Source organism: Mandrillus leucophaeus, unplaced genomic scaffold (assembly GCF_000951045.1).
Source record: "Mandrillus leucophaeus isolate KB7577 unplaced genomic scaffold, Mleu.le_1.0 Scaffold611, whole genome shotgun sequence".
NCBI classification, from domain to species: Eukaryota; Metazoa; Chordata; class Mammalia; order Primates; family Cercopithecidae; genus Mandrillus; species Mandrillus leucophaeus.
This window is the reverse complement of record NW_012106598.1, coordinates 906,507-926,422: the sequence shown is the minus strand read 5'-3', so window position 1 is coordinate 926,422 and position 19,916 is coordinate 906,507. Positions and strand designations below refer to the sequence as shown.

The following is a 19,916-nucleotide window of genomic DNA, read 5'->3' as shown; positions in this document are numbered from 1 at the left end:
GAGATCACACCACTGCACTCCAGCCTGGGCAACAGAGCAAGACTCTGTCTCAAAAAAAAAAAAAAATTGCCGGGCGCGGTGGCTCACGCCTGTAATCCCAACACTTTGGGAGGCCGAGGCGGGCAGATCATGAGGTCAGGAGATCGAGACTATCCTGGCTAACATGGTGAAACCCCGTCTCTACTAAAAATACAAAAAATTAGCCAGGCAAGGTGGCGGGCGGAGTAGTCCCAGCTACTTGGAGGCTGGGGCAGGAGAATGGCGTGAACCCGGGAGGCGGAGCTTGCAGTGAGCTGAGATGGTGCCACTGCACATCCTGGTGACAGAGCGAGACTCCGTCTCAAAAAAAAAAAAAAAAATTATCCATTCTAGTGGAGGTATAGTGGTATTTCATGTCTGATAACATTGAGCATCTCTTCATGTGCTTCTTTGCTACCCATATGTCTTCCGTGATTTAGTGTCTGTTCAAATCTTTTGCCCATTTTTATGGTGGTGTTTGTCTTCTTGGTACTGAGTGATAGAATTCCTTATATTCTAAAGTCCTTTGTTGGACATATGTTTTGCAAATGTTTTATCCCAATCTGTGGCTTGCCTTTTCATTTTAGTAGCAGAGTATTTTGAAGAGCAAATGTTTTCATCATGATGAAGTATACTGATTTTTTTCTTTTATGTTTTGTAGCTTTTTGTGTACTATTTAAGAAATCTTTGCCAACCTGAGGTGACCAAGATTTTTCTTCTACCATTTCATCAAGGTATTTAATAGTGTCTTACATTTAGGCTTAGAATACATTTTGAATTAATTTTTATACATGGTATGAGGTAAAGACAAGATTTATTTTCCTTTTGTTTGCTTGCTTGCTTTTTTGCACATGGCAATTCAATTGCTGCAACACTATTTATTGAAGACATTAGTGTTTCCTCATTGAATTGCCTTCCCACTCTGTCAAAAATCATTTCACCACATACATATGGGTTTATTTCTCAATTCTGTTCTGTTCCATTGCTCTATATGTTCATCTTTATACCAATGCCACACCGTCTTGATTACTGTTGCTTTATAATTAGTCTTGAAATCAGGTAGTTTAAACAAAATTTAAAGACAAACTTTATCTTTTTCAAAGTTTTATTTAATCTGCATGATTCACAGATTCCATATTTGTGAATTTGCCTACTTGCTAAAATTTGCTTGTAACCCCAAGTCAATATCCATGACACTTTCTCAGCCATTCATGGACATACGCAGAGTGGCAAAAAATTTGAGTCACCCAGTACACATATTCCCAGGCAAGGTCCTTTCTGTGGTCTATGCAGTGCCACATTTTTTGCCTTTTTGTACTTCTCGTTGGTGATTTTGCTGTTGAAAATGGCCCCCAAGAGTAGTGCTGAAATGCTGTCTATTGTTCCTAAGTACTTTGTTCAGACATGAACAATAGCTTTCAATGTTAATGAATTAACAGTATATACTCAAAAATGTGTCTTTAACAGAACATCAAACAAGTTTATGATTGGATGTTGTGACTGGAAGCTCTCAGGAACCCAACTCTGTGTTTCATCTAGGAGCAATGATTCAGAATTTGCAATTTAGTGTTTATGGATATTTTATAGATCATAACTACTGGGAATAATGAGAATTGACTGGGTTTGACTATTCTAGATTTTTTTGCATGTTCATATACATTTTAAAATCAGTTGTCAATTTCTAAAAACAATTAGGTCTGCCAGGATTTTGAAGGGGATTGCTTTGAATGTATGGATCAATTTGGGAAGAAATGACATCTGGCCATATTAAGTCTTCCAATCCATGATATGGTATCTCTCTCCACTTATTTAGGTCTTTTTAAATTAATCCCAGAAATCTTTTATATTTTCAATGTGTAAATCGTACATATCTCTAAAATTTATCCCTAATTTACATATTTTTGATGCCATTATACCTGCTATTTTAAAATCTCAATTTCTGACTTTTGTTGCCAGTATACAGAAATACAATGAAGTAATTTTTTAAGTATATTGACTTTTTATCTTGCAACCTTGCTAAACTCATTTATTAGTTTTAGTGGCTTTTGTTGTTGTTGTTTTGACACGGAGTCTCGCTCTGTTGCCCAGGCTAGAATGCATGGTGCAATCTCAGCTCACAACCTCCACCTCCCAGGTTCAAGCAATTCTCCTGCCTCAGCCTCCTGAGTAATTGGGATTACAGGCATGCACCACACTAGGCTAATTTTTTTATTTTTAGTAGAGACGGGGTTTTGCCATGTTAGCCAGGTTGGTCTCAAACTCCTGACCTCAGGTGATACGCCCAACTCGGCCTCCCAAAGTGCTAGGATTTCAGGCATGAGCCATCACACCTGGCCACTATGGTTAATTATATTGATTGATTTTTGAATGTTAAACCAAACTTGCATTCTTGGAATAAACTCCATTTGGTCTTGATGTATTGTTCTTATTATATATTGTTGAATTCTATTGGCTAAATTTTTAAGAATTTTCACATCTAAATTCATGAAGAATGTTGGTTATAATTATCTCTCTCTAATAATTCAGTGGTTTTTCTGGGTCATGCTCCTTGTTTAAACTCTAACATAAATCTATTAAATCACTTATGTAGCTTGGGAAAAATAATGTTGGGAACATTTCCAAAGAATGAAAGCAGTAAAATGCATTTGGTATCGTTCTTGAGAGAAAAAAAAAAATTTAAGCTGGATAAGAAAGTCTACATTTTCTGCCAAATGAAGTTTTCTAAATGCTGCATTATCGTCAGCTTTCAGATAGATTAAATGTTCCAGAAGAAAGGGAAAATTCCTTATTTTGAAAAATACGTCAAGAAAAAGGAACAAGATAAAGTTCTTTCTTGTTAGTAGGACAGGAATTTGGGGAAGGGGAAGCATGTGAAGAGGGGCACACTTCATGAGGTTTTCTTCCCCCCCATTTTTTTTTAAAAGGGAAAAGGAAGGAACATAAAATTCCATTGTTCTAGTATTATGCTGATGCTTTTGCATATATCTCATATAATGGTATCAGATAGGGAAGACTTTTTGAAAGGCAGAAGTAATCCACAATGTTGACATCCAGTACATTCAAAATTGCCCATATAGACACAACCTGGAAGGTAAAATTCTACACCTTGATCTTAGCCAAAAGGCCAAGAAAAGATGGAAGTTAAGATTCTTTAATGCATTTGATCTAGTCTTCAGATGGAAAGGCTCTTTTTAGACAACTAATATCCACCCAGAAGAGGGTTACCTGGACAGCGAAGAGACCCAAAACTAGGTCATCAAAAGATGTGTTTTTTCCCCTGAAGAAGAGAAAATCGGTAGGAATGGGGTCAGTGTGTGGGAATAACACTCTTCAATAATTGAAGGGCTTTCTCTTTTTATTTGGATAAGGAAATAACTTTTTGGTATATGGCTTCAGATGGCAGAAATAGGATCAAAAGTGGAAATTATAGACAAGTAGGATTTCAGCTCAACTGCTGATCCAGGTTGTCTGAATATGGGATTCAGGTGTTTTGTAATAACCTGATTCTATAAGAACCATCACCCTTCTGGGACACTGGCAGGGGACGGAATTCTGAAGTTCCATAGGAAAAGAAGCCAGAAGTCTAATAGCCAAGGTCCATCACCATTCAAAGAATGTATCAATCAACTGTGTCTGCTTCCCCTCTCCACATGAATTACAAATATACGATGGTGGGGACATATACATATGTATATATTCTATAGCGTGTATGCATGTGTGTATTCAAAGGCAGTTGCTGAAGAAGCCCTCCCACTATGATTTTGTGCAGTGACAGTACCACAGCAATTGGTAGTGACCTTGGGGAAGTAACAATGTGTTGAATGTTAGTCCTGAATTAGTTCTAAGTCTCCCCGGGATTAGTGGGCTAAGGAACCTATCTGTCTTCCCAGCTTGGAGAAAGTTTTCTGATTGAAGGGTTGTCCTGCTGCCATCTGGGGGTCCTCTAGGGTTATGGGACAGTCTCAAATGATGGCCAAGAGCGAGGACATAACAGGACATGGATTCTGGTTTGATCACGTTGCTAGCCATGTGACCTTGGGTAAATCGTCTAACCTTTTTGTTCCTTATTTTGCTTATCTGTAAAACGAGAGTGATAAAACCCACTTTAAGAGCTCATTGTGAGAATTAAATGAGACAGCAGATATAAAGCATGCAGGAAAGCTCCTGGCACATGGTAAACACCTAACAAGTGGCTATAGTTAGGCCTGACCTCGTGTGTTGCACACTGAGGTGGATGTGGATTGTAGTCACTTTTGGTTGCAATTACCCTGGTTGTTTATTTGATTCACTCCCATGCAAAAATGTGAGCTCCAAAAAAGAAAGAATATTGCTGTGTTATTCACTATTTTATTTCCAGTACTTTTCATGCTGCCTGGCACATTTTTATGCTCAAAAACAATTGTTAAATGAAAAAATAAATGAACCAATCAATGATTGTATGGAAGAAAGAATGGCAAGCACTTCTTAGGGAGTAAGAGGTGCTTTGGGGAGGAGGTGTCAGCCACATGGCTTTTCCTCTGGGAGATTATCCAGCTATGCCCAGGACATGGAAATTAAGTGGAAATAGCTTCCAGAAGTGGAGTGCATCCCTCCTCTCCAGGCCTATTGTGAGTTTCTCTTGGTGTTGGCAGGCAGCAGTCCCTGCTCATCAGCAGGGGTCAGTAGATGGCACAGCCTTTACTTGGCATGGCTTTTAACTGTCCCCCAGACCAAAAACAGGGCCTAACAAGGACATAATCAGTGAGACAGGTATTGATTTGTTACCACCCTTCCCATCTTATGGGTGAGGAAACTGAGAGTCAAGGAGTTTAAATAACCAGCTCAGAGTGAGACAGCCATAGCTGGTAAGTGATAAGGTCAGGGTTCAAGCCCAGATCTGTGGACAGTGAAGGCCTTGTTCTTCCACCAAGGCCCCTGGTACACCAATTTTGGGAAAGCAAAAGAGTTATTAGTGTTATCTTCTTCTGAAAGAGAGAGAGCTACTCTTTATCACTGCGAGTTATTAGTGTTATCTTCTGAAAGAGAGAGAGCTGTCCTTTATCACTACACATTTATTAAGCTAAGTCTGGCTGAAGGTTAAGATGGCTTGACTGGTTCAGGGTGACTGAAGAGCTGGGTCAGATGGGACAGCAGAGCTCGGCTAAGCCCCTCCCTGGGACCCGTCACTGCCTGAGGCCAGTAAATCTCAAAGCATGGCAGTCATTCGTCAGTTCATTGAAAATCCAGACCTGTTGACTCTGAATCTCTAAGGGTAAACCCAGGAGTCAGCTTCCTGGCTCATTCTTAGTCACTGAAGTTTGAGAAGCCCCGCCCTGAGCTCCTAGCCCTCCTCCGCTGAGGCCTCCCTGCCCCTCCACATGGTCAGTCTGTCTGAAGTCCCGGCAGGGTCTGCTTCACATTCTCCTGTGGCACATCCCTAGGCAGGAGGAAGCCAAGGCCAGAGCAGTACTTGAGAGCTGGGGGACATCAGGGCCTGTGGCAGGCCCAGGCAGGGGTCTGGCAAACCTTGCTGTGTGGGGGAAGGCCTTGCTCATAAAATCAGGACAAGAACATTTTATTTTTTATTTGCTGGTGTCAGAATTCCTCTGGCTTGGCTAGGCCAGCCCACGGAAAATAAATATCAGCAGATTCCCAGATCCCAGTCACTCAGTGGGACATGAGACAAGGGGAGGAATTCTTTGTGCTCCTAAGAAGAGAAGGGTGCCAGGCACAGTGGCTGAGTCCCGTAAATCCCAGCACTTTCAGGGGTTGAGACAGATGGAGCACTTGAGCTCAGGAGTTCGAGACCAGCCTGAGCAACCTCATCTCTACAAAAATTAGTCCGGCATGGTGGCATGCAGCTGTGGTCCCAGCTATTCAGGAGGCTGAGGTGGGAGGACTGCTTGAGCCTAGGAGGTTGAGGCTACAGCGAGTCATAATTGTGCCACTGTACTAAAGCCTGGGCGACAGAGCAAGACCCTGTCTTAAAAAAACAAATCGCCAGGCGCAGTGGCTCAAGCCTGTAATCCCAGCACTTTGGGAGGCCGAGACGGGCGGATCACGAGGTCGGGAGATCGAGACCATCCTGGCTAACACGGTGAAACCCCGTCTCTACTAAAAAATACAAAAAACTAGCCGGGCGAGGTGGCGGGCGCCTGTAGTCCCAGCTACTCGGGAGGCTGAGGCAGGAGAATGGCGTAAACCCGGGAGGCGGAGCTTGCAGTGAGCTGAGATCCGGCCACTGCACTCCAGCCTGGGCGACAGAGCAAGACTCCATCTCAAAAAAAAAAAAAAAAAAAAAAAAAAAAAAAAAAAAAGAAAAAAAAAAAACAAATCAAAGGAAAAGAAGAAAGGAGAAGGAGAAGGAGGAGTTGGAGGAGGAAGAGGAGGAGGAGGAGAAGGAGAAGGGCAGGAAGAGAGTGGGCAAGATGATGGGAGGCTGAGATGGGCCAGAGAAGTATCTAGGGCAGAGAGGAGGATGCCTGAAGAGGATGAGGGATGCCTCCAGAGGATGGTTGTGGGGAGGTAGAACACCTGGAGAGGTGGAGGTGTATAGAGGGGGGTGTCTAAAGAGATCTCTAGGTTGTTTGCTGAGCAATGTGTGAGATGTCCTTTCGCAATCTCCCCCAGTTCTTTAGGAAACTCTAGGATACCCGTGAGTATTTGGTGCAAGTGACTTTGTTGTGGGTCTTGAGGAAGCGTCAGAGCTTCAAGTGGAAGATAAGGGTGATTCAGGCTACACTCAACTTGGGATCCTGGGGTCTGAGAGGAGCCTAAGAACACATATCCCCCACCCCACCCCTGCGATTCAGAGTCCAGAGGGCTTTGGGCTTGCACAGGCCACACAAAACTGGAGGGTCAAGCAGATGTTACCTAATCTTGAGGGGCAGGGAGAGAACTCCAGCCAACCACTCAACCCTGAAACTGAAGAAAAGTGAGAAGAAACATGAAAAAGGTGGTTTGCCTCTATAAATGTGACACTAATTACAGCCATTTGTGCAAACTGCTTTCCATTAATGCTTAATTGCTTGCCATGAGGTATAATAACAATGACACATTGCAACAATGACACATTGCAACAGTTACTCAGTGCATGAACTAAGTGTCAGATTAGCTGAGTTTTATTTGCTTCCATGTGGATTCCTCATGCCTTGCTTTTGGTAGCCTGGTCATCTGTGGGTTAACTCAGTGGCTTTATCCATAACTTTAAAAAGTAAGGACATGGTACTCTGTGTATGGGTAATTCTGTCCTTTAAGGGGTAGACTACCTTGTGCTGGCTCAAATATCAGTATATTGTCTAGTCTTTGGCACTTAGCCAAAAAAGAGAATGCGAGTTCTAATATCTTACATCTGTTTACCCCCTTTTTAAAATCTGGGACACCTATAAAGTGTCCCACACCAAAGCAACTGGGTCCCTGTACCCCTCTAAAACAGAACTTGAATAATCGCTCCCAGCCAAGGTTAATAACTCTTCCTAAATCCACACTTTATAGAAGATAATAAAATACGGAAACAGTTCCTTAGGGTACAGTTAATAAAGACAATGCATGAAAAGGCTCTTCAGTAGTGCTTGCTAAAGAACAAGCTTGGATGTAAAGAAGACCAGTTCATACATTCAAAGAGGCTATTTCTGAGATGGTGCTTCTACCTAGCTTTCTAACTCTTCCTGATGGCCTACTGTGTGCCCAGCTCTGGACTAGGCACTGTGATGGGGTCAACAGAAAATACCAAACTTTATTTCTGTCCCCAAGAGATGATAACTGGGGTGAGTGAGGCATCACAGATGAATAAAATGAGCCCAGATAAAAGAAGAGAGGGGAAGAGGAAAGAGGAAGAAACCACAAATATATCAGCAAAGCAGTCTTACTTCTGCAAGTCGTCTGATCTGAGTTGAGAATGTAGCCTTGTTTGCACCTGCAGACGTATGAGCCAGGGATGTTGATACAGAAGTGGGCACAGTTATGCTCCAGGGTGCTGCACATGTGGGCCGCTGAAAGGGAAGACACAGGAAGGTAAGTCAACGGTGACACCCTTTCTCACTCCATTCCTGCCAGCAAGCATTTATTCAGCACCTACTCTCTCCTATGGGCAGGACTCAGAAACAAGCTGCAGTCCCTACCCTCAAGGGGGCTCACAGTCCAAGGTGGACAAGACAGGGCCAGATAAAGGGCCATGGAAAATCAAAGAGAAACGGTGTTAGGCTGAACTATATGAAGTTGCTGATACTTGATTGGTTTTGATCTACCAAAAAAAAAAAAAAAAAAAGCAAGAAATTTCCAATTCACCTTAATACCCATGTATTAAGTATTCAACTTAATACCCATGTGGGTATATGGGGAATCAGAAAAGTTTGCCAGCATCAGAGGGGGCTTTGGCTTAAGTGTGGATTTTTAGGAAGCAGCAATGGGGCTGGAGGAAAAGCTATTAAATAAGCAAGAATGTGTTAAACAACCAATAGTTTCTCAAAATCCTATTTCAAGGGTAATGTAATTTTTTTAATATGCAAAAGTATACACCAAAATTTGGAGTAAAAAATGCATTCACATGTTTCATGTTTCTATAATCTTTATGTTATCTCTTTATTTAGCATCTTTTCTTTTATTTATTTATTTATTTTTTAAGACAGGGCCTTGCTCTGTCTCCCAGGCTGGAGTACAGTATCACAATCATGGCTCACTGCAGCCTCAAATTCCTGGGCTCAAGCTGTCCTGCCACCTCAGCTTCCCACTGAGTAGCTGGGACTATGGGCGTATGCCACCATGCCTGGCTAATTTTTAAATTTTTTTTTGTAGAGACAGGGTTTCACTACGTTGCCCAGGCTGGTCTCAAACTCCTGGGTTCAAGCCATCCTCCCAGTTTGGCCTCCCAAAGTGCTGGGATTACAGGCATGAGCCACCATGCCTGCCCTCTGCATTTAGTTTCTGAAGCACCTCAGCCTTCTGGTACATTGGTTCTTGCACAAGTCTGTCTGTAGCTCATAAAAATTCTCTTTTTTTAATGTCCTAATTTCTGACTTTACTCAATGTAACTTGATTGTATTTAAAATTAACAAGCAACAGTACAAACAACAAGTTATGCAAGTGTTCTCATAAACAAAAAAGGTGTCTATATGTAGAAATGCATTTTTATGAAGCTAAAATAAAAGGAGCTCTCAAAATCTTAGAACAATTCCATTAATCCAGCACTTATGAAAACTCAGCTGTGATTAAATCCATCTGAAGTTTATGTCTCTTTACATTGGAGTAAGAAATATGGTGGACAATAAATGAACTAGGGAAGTGAAGCTGTTTTATTTCACAACAATACAATTTAGAATGTACTGTTCTGAGTTTGATTGTCTGTGTTTTGGTTCCTGTTAGGATACAAATAACACTAGGAAGGTTTGTAGATCCAATCAGTGATTTTTACTTCAAGGTGAAACAAAGAGGTTTCTTGTGACCTTGTACAATTTTCTTTTATTATTATTATTTTTAAATAAAATAGAAGTTTTCTCATTTTCAAAAATAGAGATGATGTCTTACTATGTTGCCCAGCCTGGTCTCAAACTCCTGAGCTGAAGCAATTCTCCTGCATCAACCTCTCAAAGTGTTAGGATAACAGACATGAGCCACCACACCCAGCCCTTTGTGCAATTTTCTTAACCTCTTTATATGACATGAGGATAAAAATAGCACCTACCTCATAAGAACCTCAAAAAGGGTAAATTAATGGAGATGATAGAGTGTTGAGAATAGTGCCTGGGGAATGCTGAAGATACCTGTTAACCATTTTACAGCAAAGGAGAATTATGGTGGCATTTTGTTTTATTTTGCATCTGTAGGTTCATCCTATATATATTGACCTTCAACTCAGTTTTCACTCAACATTAATCACAGATTCTATCCATGTTGATACGTGTACTGTATTTCATGGAATCTAAAATGCACCCCAGTTTCAGAGATGTCAAACTGTGACGACATGTTCAGTTGATCCTCATTCTTCACAGATTCCACATTTATGAATTTGCCTACTCACTAAACTGTATTTGTAAGCCCAAACCAATACTCACAGCATTTTCACGGTCACTAGTGGACATGCTCAGAGTGCATAAGCACTCAATTTAAAATACCTCTACATTTAGTTTCTTTTGTGACACAGGCTCTTGCTCTGTCACCTAGGCTGGAGTGCAGTGGCACAGTCATAGCTCGCTGCAGCCTCAATCTCCGGGGCTCAAGTGATCCTCCTGCCTCAGCCTTCCAAGTAGCTGAGACTACAAAAAAAATGTGTTGTCTGGTGCAGATGTTCCCAGCTGAGGTTGGATAAGGTGCCACTCCACCTTCTTTTTCAGCTTTCATTCTGTAAACAAGTATCCTTTTTGCAGTCTACTTAGCACCACGATTTTTTTTTTTCATTTCTGTAAGTGATTTTGCTGTTTAAAATGGTGATGTGCTGTCTAGTGTTCCTCAGTGCAGAAGGGCTGCAATGTGCCGTACAGGGAAAATACGTGTTAGATAAGTTTCATTCAGTCAGGAGTTATCGTTGGCTCTGGGTCTAATGTTAATGAATCAATGGTATATATCAAATAAGATGTTTTCGGCCAGGCATGGTGGCTCACACCTGTAATCTCAGCACTTTGGGAGGCCGAGGTGGGCGGATCACTTGAGGTCAGGAGTTTGAGACCAGCCTGGCCAACACGGTGAAACCGTGTCTCTACTAAAAAAAATACAAAAAGTAGTCAGGAATGGTGGCAGGCGCCTGTAATGCCAGCTACTCAGGAGGCTGAGGCAGGAGAATCGCTTGAAACCAGGAAGCAGAGGTTGCAGTGAGCTGAGATTGTGCCACTGCAGACACAGCGAGACTCTGTCTCAAAAACAGACAAACAAAAAACAAATAAGATGTTTTTAAACAGAAACATACATAAAACAAGGCTATGTATTGATTAGTTGACAAAAAATGTTGTCACCAGAGGATTGCAGGAACCTAACCCTATATTCCCACAGGAGCAATGGATTAGTATTTTCTAATTCAGTGTTTGTAATGACTTTATAAAACACAATTATTGTGAATAATGAAAACTAACTGTATTTTAGATTTAATCAAAATCTTAGATCTAGTTTATCCCTCCCAATTGATTTATCCATTGGTCATATGACTGTCCTCATTTTATTTGGCCATTTCCCCATTGGTCAGCATTTGGGTGGCTTCCAAGTTTTTACTTTCACAATGTTGTGATGAACATTCCTGAACATGTCTCCTTGAAGGCATGTACGATGGTTTCTCTAGGACTGGGTCTCACTTTAAATGGATATGGCCTAATTGCCTTCCAAGACAGCTCATATCAGCAATGATGGTCCTAATGATGCCCATCCCCTCAAAACTTCGGTACTTGGTGTCATCAAACTTTAAGTTTTGACAATCTTATGGTGAAGGGTAATCATTATCCCACTTTTAATTTGCATTTGCTTTGCATCCTGAGAGACTCTCTTCTTTTCATGGATTGCTGGAGTCAAATTACCCAAGGGCAGAGGGCATTTCTGAGGCACTCACAGCATGTCACTGTCTCCCTCCGTAATTAAGGAAGTGTCGTGTGTAGGCAGCCAACTGCACGGCAGTCACCCACTGCCGTGAGTGGGAGGCCCAAGTGATGTACCTGGTGCCTGTCTTCTTGCTGAGACCCTAACAGACAAAATAAAAAGACAGGAGCTGTGATGGAGAGAAAATATCTGGAGGACAGCCGGCAGCAGTGGGGAGAGGATGGCCGCTGGAAATAGACCGCCTGAAGGCTCAGCTGCGCCACTCCCTATGACCTTGCGCAAATGACTTGGTTTCTCTGAACTCCACTTTCTTCACCTATCAAATGGGGAAATTAGGCCAGGCATGGTGGCTCATGCCTGTAATACTAGCACTTTGGGAGGCTGAGGTGGGCAGATCACTTGAGTCCAGGAGTTTGAGACCAGCCTGGCCAACATGACGAAATCCCATCTCTACTAAAAACATAAAAATAAGCTAGGCATGGTGGTGGGCACCTGTAGTCTCAGCTATTCAGGAGGCTGAGGCAGGAGAACTGCTTGAAACTGGGAGGCAGAGGTTGCAGTGAGCAGAGGTCGTGCCACTGCACTCTAGCCTGGGCGACAGAGAGAGACTCCATCGAAAAAAAAAAAAAATAGTGGTGGGGAGGGGGAATTAAAAGAACTACTGCATTGGGTTTTACAGTGACAGCTTGTTACTAAGGCTTATGTTGGCCAGGTGCCATAAGAGAAACTGGAACTAGAACATTATAACTTGGTGTAATGGAAAAGGCACTGGATTGGGAGCTAGAAGACTGTGTTCTAGTTCCCCTCTACCTTGAACAAGTGAGGGAAGTTCTGGGAAATCAGGTAGCTCTTGTAGGCTATTTCTTTACCTGTAGAGGCATGGACGGGCTCTAGGGACCTCAGTACAGACATTTACTATTATTTAATCTGGTACTTGCTTTTTCTAAAAACTGCCTTTCCGTCTCACTCCAGACACTTTGCATCTGGGAGCTGCTGTGGTGGTCTGAGGTAGTCCCACTCCTGACCACTGTTGGTTGGTATAGGGTTTGACAATCAGAGTCCTTTACTGGCATTTAGGAACTAGAACCGAATAAAAGGGGGCTCAAACTGAGGACGAGTGAGCCTCAGGGGCTGGGGTGGGGGGCCATGCTTCCTGACTGCGGACCTGAGAAGGAGAGGAGTGGAGGGGAGATGGAGTGAAAGCACGACTCCCACGACTGCCGTCCTTGTTTCCATGGATAATATAATGCACTAGCCCTACCTTTTAGAAAAAAATGGAATTCCTCACACTTTCAACCAAAAGAATCCCAAACATCTTCACTAAACCAGAATAAAACTTTCCCATCTGTAGAATGCTGTGGGTGAGTGCTGAGTGCCTTTCAGAGCATCCAGGCCTCATGCCTTGCCCTCTGTGGGACGGGCATTTGTGATGAGAGCCAAGGGGAGACCACAGTCTTGCCTCCTCCACCGGCCTGCTGGAAACAGTCCTATGAGCCTCATTTCTCAGAGGGCCCTCTGGGTTTACACTCAGGCAAGGCCTTGTGTTCAGCAGGAAGGAATAACTCATCAGCAGCCTAACTCATTGGTGGGATTGGATATGTTGACTAGGAAATAAGAACAGTTTTTTTTTGAATGATTGTATGAATGACTAAAGGAGTGGTCAGTGTGGGTAGGTGGGCTGGAGGTCTTGTATTACTGAGTACAGTAGACTCAACGTTTGTGAAGTCAGTCCAGCCTCCCCACTTCACAACAGGGCCTCAAAGGGGTACAATCACTGTAGACTTTGCCCAGGCCAGTTCATGAAGGGTGTGTCCTAGGAATACTATTAGGGCCTTAAATTGTGCCTGGCCTGGGTGGGGTGGGGCTATTAGGGTAGGAAAAGCCTGACTCCCTGCTCCAAAATATCAGACGAGGCTGATAAAGTCAGCATCTAGAAGTTAATTAAAAGCAGTCCTGCCCAGGTGGCAAGAATCACCAGAACACTTGGGACAGCGTTTGCAGCCCCTAGATTCAGTGTTTTCTCTTACTGGGTGGCAAAAATGGCAGACTCCAGGATGTGTGGGTTTTGGTCATCTCGTAGACAGACCTCAATTCACAGGGCACCTGGCCTCTCCCTGGTGGTCGCAGGGGTGGCCTGAGAATGCAACCTCAGGATTCCCCTTGCTGTGGCTGGTATGGGAAGTCCCTGGCTGCAGGTATAAAGCCTCCACTGTGCTCAGGTTCACAGCCAGACAGCCAAAGAGACAAAGCCAGGACTCTCACCCAGCGAGGTCTGACTCCAGAGTCTAATCAATTCCTCACTGTATGATAAAGGTCCTGCCTTGATCACACCCAGACACCGCCTGTCCCAATCTGCAGATGCAGCATTGATTTTCAGTTCTGCCTGCAGAATGCCTGGGCTCACATCTCAACTCTGCCACTTACAGGCCAGGCACAGTGGCTCATGTCTGTAGTCCCAGCACTTTGGGAGGCAGAGGCAGGAGGGTTGCGTGAGCCCAGGAGTTCAAGACCAGCCTGGGTAACATAGTAAGACACTGTTTCTTTCTCTTTAAAAAAAAAAAAAAAAAAGATTTAAATAAAAATTGTTCATTTATGGTGGCATACACCTGTAGTCCAAGCTGGGATGGAACTTTGAGGCGGTAGTGAGCTATGATCATGCCACTACACTCTAGCCTGGGTGACAGAGTGAGACCCTATCTCAAAAAAAAAAACCAAACAAACAAATAAGCAAAAACAAACAACACGCTCCAGCACTTACAGGTGTGTGATCTTGGACAAGTTATTTAACCTCTTTGGTTCTCAATTTCCTCTTCCATAAAATGGGAACTAAAAGAGCATCTACTTGACAGGTTTGTTGTGTGAATAAAGTGAGTTAACATATGCTAATAGCCTGAAACAACACATGCATACATTAATATCAAGAAATGTTAGTAATGATTAGTATCACCTTGTCTTTAAAGCTCTCCTGGAGCCCCCAGGCAGACCCTGACAATTTCCAGTTCTGTAAAATAGGGATAATAGAGCCACGTATAGTGACACGTAGTCCCAGCTACTTGGGAGGCTGTTGCTTGAGCCCAGGAGTTCGAGGCCAGCCTGGACAACATAGTGAGACCCTATCTCTTAGAAAGAAAAAAAAGGTAATGATAGTACCTGCCTCAAAGGGCTATTTTAAGTATTAAATGGAATACTGTATTTAAAAGTACCTAGCACAGGACAAGATTAGCTATTATTGGGGTATAGTTTGTGAAAGGAAAATAAAATCTCAGGATCCCAATTCACTATGCCAAAAGGAAAAAAATTAAGCTAAAAGCTGAGTAATGCAAGAAACTGCCTTTGCTTTTGTTCCTAAGCAGATCGCTACAGATAAAAGGTTAAATATCTCCATAAGTAGCTACTCTATGTTCACCTTATCTTATGTAAAGTGTTGATTTACTGAGCGCTAGAGGACTATATAATTGACTATTCCCCTACCTGCTCCTTTTCTCTTGCAACATGTGAGTTCAGTAATGTGACCATGCCCTCCCTCTCTCCCTTTTAAATACTGAAGCCCTCAAAATCATCTTTGGAAAAAGGCACAGACCACAGATTGTTCCTGTGATTTTGTGTTCATTTTTTCCAGGCATGTCCTTAACCTTGGCAAAATAAACTTTTAAATTGATTGGGACTTGTCTCAGATACTTTTTGGTTTACAAGTTCAATGAATGTTTAAGGAACAAATGAAACTTCTGAAACCTCAGAGATGTCATCTGCAACTTGGAAAATGCTCACCATTGTTGTCTAATCATCTGAGTGCAGATCAAAACTGAGGCCATCTGCCTAGCCCATCGGTCCTCAGTGTATTTGATTGTAATAATACATAACACAGTGCACACTGAATAGGGCTCTACCGTTTGCAACACCTGTTCACTCATCTACTTTCTGCATATAAAATCCCATTTTACAGTTGAGGCAACTGAGGCTCAGAGAGCACAAACATTTGCTCAAGATTGTACAGCTAGAGTCAGCTCCTCTTCCTCCTACGAAGGCTGTCTTCAGAGTTTCACCTATTTCAGGTGAATGCCAACTGCAAGGTAGGTTTACCTGGCCAGGCTGGACTGTGGAGGTGGCCATCAGAAAATAGTTTATCTTAAAAGAGGAATTTATAATTCCCAACATGAAGAGGAGTGAAATGAGCAAGAGATTTGGAATTAGCATCCAACTATATCTTGGCTATTTGTTTTTCAGGTGATTCACTTAGCAACTTCCTTAACCTGTAAAAAGAGAAGGCAGGAGTGTGCTGCTGCCTCCCAGGGCTTTCTGCGATAACATCCGGGAAAGTGCTTTATAAATGTTAGTTACTGCAGTCTTTACTGTGCAGTTGATAAAGAGGCCCTGGGGCCTCTTCAGCCTTTCAAGACTGCTGCTGAGTCTGCTGAGCAAAGCCTGGCAGTGCAGTGCAGGGAGAGACAGCAGCCGTGTCTCCTGCAGAGTGGATGGGGGTACTCACAGGGGATTCATTTCTCAGGCCACAGGAACAAATGGGATAACACTGATGTTTTCTTAGAGCTTCCAGATTATAACAAAGAAGATGAAGGGAGGAAAAGTCCAAACTGCCTTTTCATTTTGCTGCCTTGCCATAAAGCACACAGAGATGGTTTTTCCACGGACAAGTCCACATTGGTATATCCTATTCAACACCATGGGAGCAGAGGGGGGTGCTCAGTCCCACTGTGTAGCTCCTCAGCCTCATCATGTTATCTTTCCATTTTCTGATAAATCCAGAATGATTATAAAAAGAACCCCTCCATTAACATTTTCCAACACAAATGAATAAACTGTCAAAATGGTTACAGAACCAATTTCCCTTTTAATATTTTCAGGAAAGGGGAAACATAAATTCTGCAGAAGTCATTTAAAGTCATAAACCTTGGAAATGCTTGCAGTGTGTCCTGCTGATTAAAGTGTTCCAGCTGACTTGGGCCACGGCACACCACAACACGACCTCTGCAGTGCCAGGGAAATGGCACTTCTGAACACTTTCCAAGTGGCATTGCAAGGAAAAAGGTTCTTTCTTCTTCACGGCATTGATTTCTTAAATAAATCTTTTGATTCTGGAGTCAAGAACAAATGAGATCTCTGCACTTGTTGAGGTTAGTTCTCAGCAGGGGATTTTGTGTAATACACATCAAAAGCACACCTTTTTTCCCTGGGGCCTGTATCTTAGGGGTCTAGAATATGTCACATTCTGAGAACCCCCTCCCGGGTGCCCCTCCTGGGGAGTGGGTGCGGAGTCTGGCTCTAAAGCTCATTCTCCACCCTGCTCTAGGAAAAGATATTTTACATTTTACAAATAGATATTTACACATAGATCATTTACAAATAGACATTTAAAAATAGATTATTTCTTTTTATTTCCCCATCAAAGATTCATGGTAGCTGGAGGGGACAGGGACCACTGGGAATGGATAAGTCAGGGTGGGACATTGTTTACCAAATCAGGACGCGAGTTTCCCGGATTGGGCTGCTGGCCCCCTGCCCTCCCGGAGGAGGAAGAAACAAAAAGGCAGCCAGAGAGGCAGGAAACTGCAGAGAATGCAGGCCGACCTGCTGAGAAGAGGGGGTCAGGAGCAGGGGTAGAGATAACTGGAAAGTGCGCGGGAAGGAAGGGACAGAGAAGACCTATGGAAAGAGGGTTAGAAAGCAAAAGAGGGAAGAAAGCTTGCAACATAGAAGAATGCAGCTCCGAGAAGCATCTTCCTGCAGAAAGAGTTGGCAGGTGAGGAATGGCCCCTACAATCTTAACAGGCAGGGAGCTGCCAGGACCACACCTTGGTCCTCGTATACGCTGGACCTCTTTGTCAGCTGAGAAAACATCCTCTGCCAGCACCACCATGGGGCAAAAATGCCATGGTATTCCACACCATCCAAGGAGAGATTGTTACTTTTTCTGCCTTTCCATTCCTATCCCTACTCCGACTCATGAATTCCAACTTAGGGAATTCCAGGGCAGCTCCATGTGCTGAAGAAAAACTTTGTCTATCTACTGTTCCTCATTCTGTGGCTTGGACTTATGTGTCCCTTCCCCAGGGCAATCTCCCTGAGCACCCAGGCCTAGGTCAGGTCCCGGGGTTGTACACTCCATCGTGTCCTGAATTCTCCCTCCATTACACTGTGACAACTATAGTTACTTATTTGTATAATTATATATTTAATGTCTGTCTCAGCTGGGTGCTCATGCCTATAATCCCAGCATTTGGGAGGTTGAGGCAGGAGGGTCACTTGAGGCCAGGAGTTTCAGAACAGCCTGGGCAACATGGCGAAACCTTGTCTCTACAAATAATTAAAAAATAAGCCAGCATGGTGGTGCACACCTGTATTCCCAGCTACTTGTGAGGCTAAGGCAAGAGGATCACGTAAGCCCCGGAGTTTGAGGTTACAGTGAGCTTTGATCATGCCACTGCACTACAGCCTGGGTGACAGAGCAAGACCCTGTCTCTGAAAAATAAATAAATAAAAATATGTGTCTTCAGCCGGGCGCGGCGGCTCACGCTGTAATCCCAGCAATCTGGGAGGCTGAGGCGGGTGGATCACAAGGTCAGGAGATCGGGACCATCCTGGCTAACACCGTGAAACCCCATCTCTACTAAAAATACAAAAAATTAGCCGGGCATGGTGGTGGGTACCTGTAGTCCCAGCTACTCGGGAGGCTGAGGCAGGAGAATGCCGTGAACCCAGGAGGCGGAACTTGCAGTAAGCTGAGATCGCACCACTGCACTCCAGCCTGGGCGACAGAGCAAGACTCTGTCTCAAAAGGAAAAAGAAAAAGAGTGTCTCCTTGGTCAAAGTGTAAGCCCCTGGAGCACATTGTGTTTATCTTGGCCTTTGTTGAAAACCCATTGCCAGCGCAGTATCTGGGACGTGGTAACAGAGAATGAACACCTGAAGATGAATGAATGAATTCTAATGGTTTATCTAGAAGAGTGACAGAGGAGCAGGACTTACTGCACAACTTCCTCTGGAACACGGAGGTCAGCGTCTCAATCTGGCTGAAATTGGCCACCAGGAAGACATGGTCCTCATGGGGCTCACTCCCAATGGCCTTCAAGGTGTTGAAGTCTACCTGGCCCACACCAATGGCAAAGATTAGGATGCCCGTGTCCCGTGCCTTAGCAGCCACCTCGGCCACGGAGTCCTGAGGTCTCCCATCCGTCACAATCATTATGACCCGTGGCACATTCTCCCTCAGGGGCCGGGCCCCCTCTGCTTCTGAGAATGCGATGTTCAGGGCATACTGGATGGCCAGCCCCGTCATGGTGCCCGTGGACAGATGCCGCATCCTCTTGACAGCACGCTCCACCTCGGACTTCCTCTTGAAGGTCTTGAGGGAGAACTCATTCTTGACAGTGCTGCCATATTGGAGCAGGCCCACTCGAGTGACGTCAGGACCAATGTCCAAGAATTGCAAGATGTCCATGAGGAACTCCTTGACCTTTGCATAGTCATGGGTGTTGACACTGCGGGAGCTGTCAATGATGAAAACCAGGTCTGCCCGCTTGTTCTCACAGGAGCTCTCTGGGGGAAAAAGGAGTGGTCAAATACATTAGAAGAGAGGCCAGGCGTGGTGGCTCACACCTGTAATCCCAACACTTTGGGAGGCAGGTGGATCACCTGAGGTCAGGAGTTCAAGACCAGCCTGGTCAACACTGTAAAACCCTGTCTCTACTAAAAACACAAAAATTAGCCTGGTGTGGTGGCGGGCACCTGCATTCCCAGCTACTCGAGAGGCTGAGGCAGGAGAATCACTTGAACCCGGGAAGCTGAGGTTGCAGTGAGCTGAGATAGCACCATTGAACTCCAGCCTGGGTGACAAGAGCAAGATTGCATTAAAAAAATATATAAATACAAATATAAAAACATTAAAAGAGAGTTAAGGACCCAGTGCAGACCAGCTGTTGTTGGAAATCCTGGGGCTGATGATCACCTTTGAAACCTCCAGTCTTCATCAATTTTCCTCCCCACTCATGGAAGTATAAGGTTATATTTGTGCATGGCTGGAAGATCATGACTACTGGCTATAATCAGATAGCAATCCTTTTTGCAAGATAAATCAGTATGTTAGTTTCCAGAAAGTCGCCAATGCAGTTTTTATGTAACCATATACCTGATCAGGGTCAAAATTATTTTATTCTTTACCGCATGACACATAAGCTTGGCTGGGCACTGCAGAGAATATAACAGAAGCTTAGGACAGGGTCCAAAGTTAAGGAGCTTCCAGTCTACCTGTGGAGACTTAACTAATAAAACCATGAAAGAATAACTGTCATGAAAACTGTGTGGTCCCGACAATAGCTGCTAAGAGAATAGGGATATGAATGGGCTGGGGTCAAGGAGATGGGACATTAGCTGATCTTACAGGTGCATGGTGA

General features: G+C 43.7%; 1 protein-coding gene across 3 annotated transcripts in view; it reads right to left on the bottom strand.

The window, feature by feature from the left end:
• MATN2 (matrilin 2) overlaps positions 1-19,916 on the bottom strand; it is a 151,249-nt gene that overhangs the window by 87,552 nt on the left and 43,781 nt on the right. For all 3 annotated transcript variants that reach the window (XM_011999998.1, XM_011999999.1, XM_012000000.1), the window contains exons 2-3: positions 18,493-19,062; positions 7,866-7,988 (exon numbers count right to left, since the gene is read on the bottom strand). In XM_011999998.1, the coding sequence (XP_011855388.1) occupies positions 7,866-7,988; positions 18,493-19,062 (693 nt within the window). The remainder of the gene's footprint in view (positions 1-7,865; positions 7,989-18,492; positions 19,063-19,916) is intronic.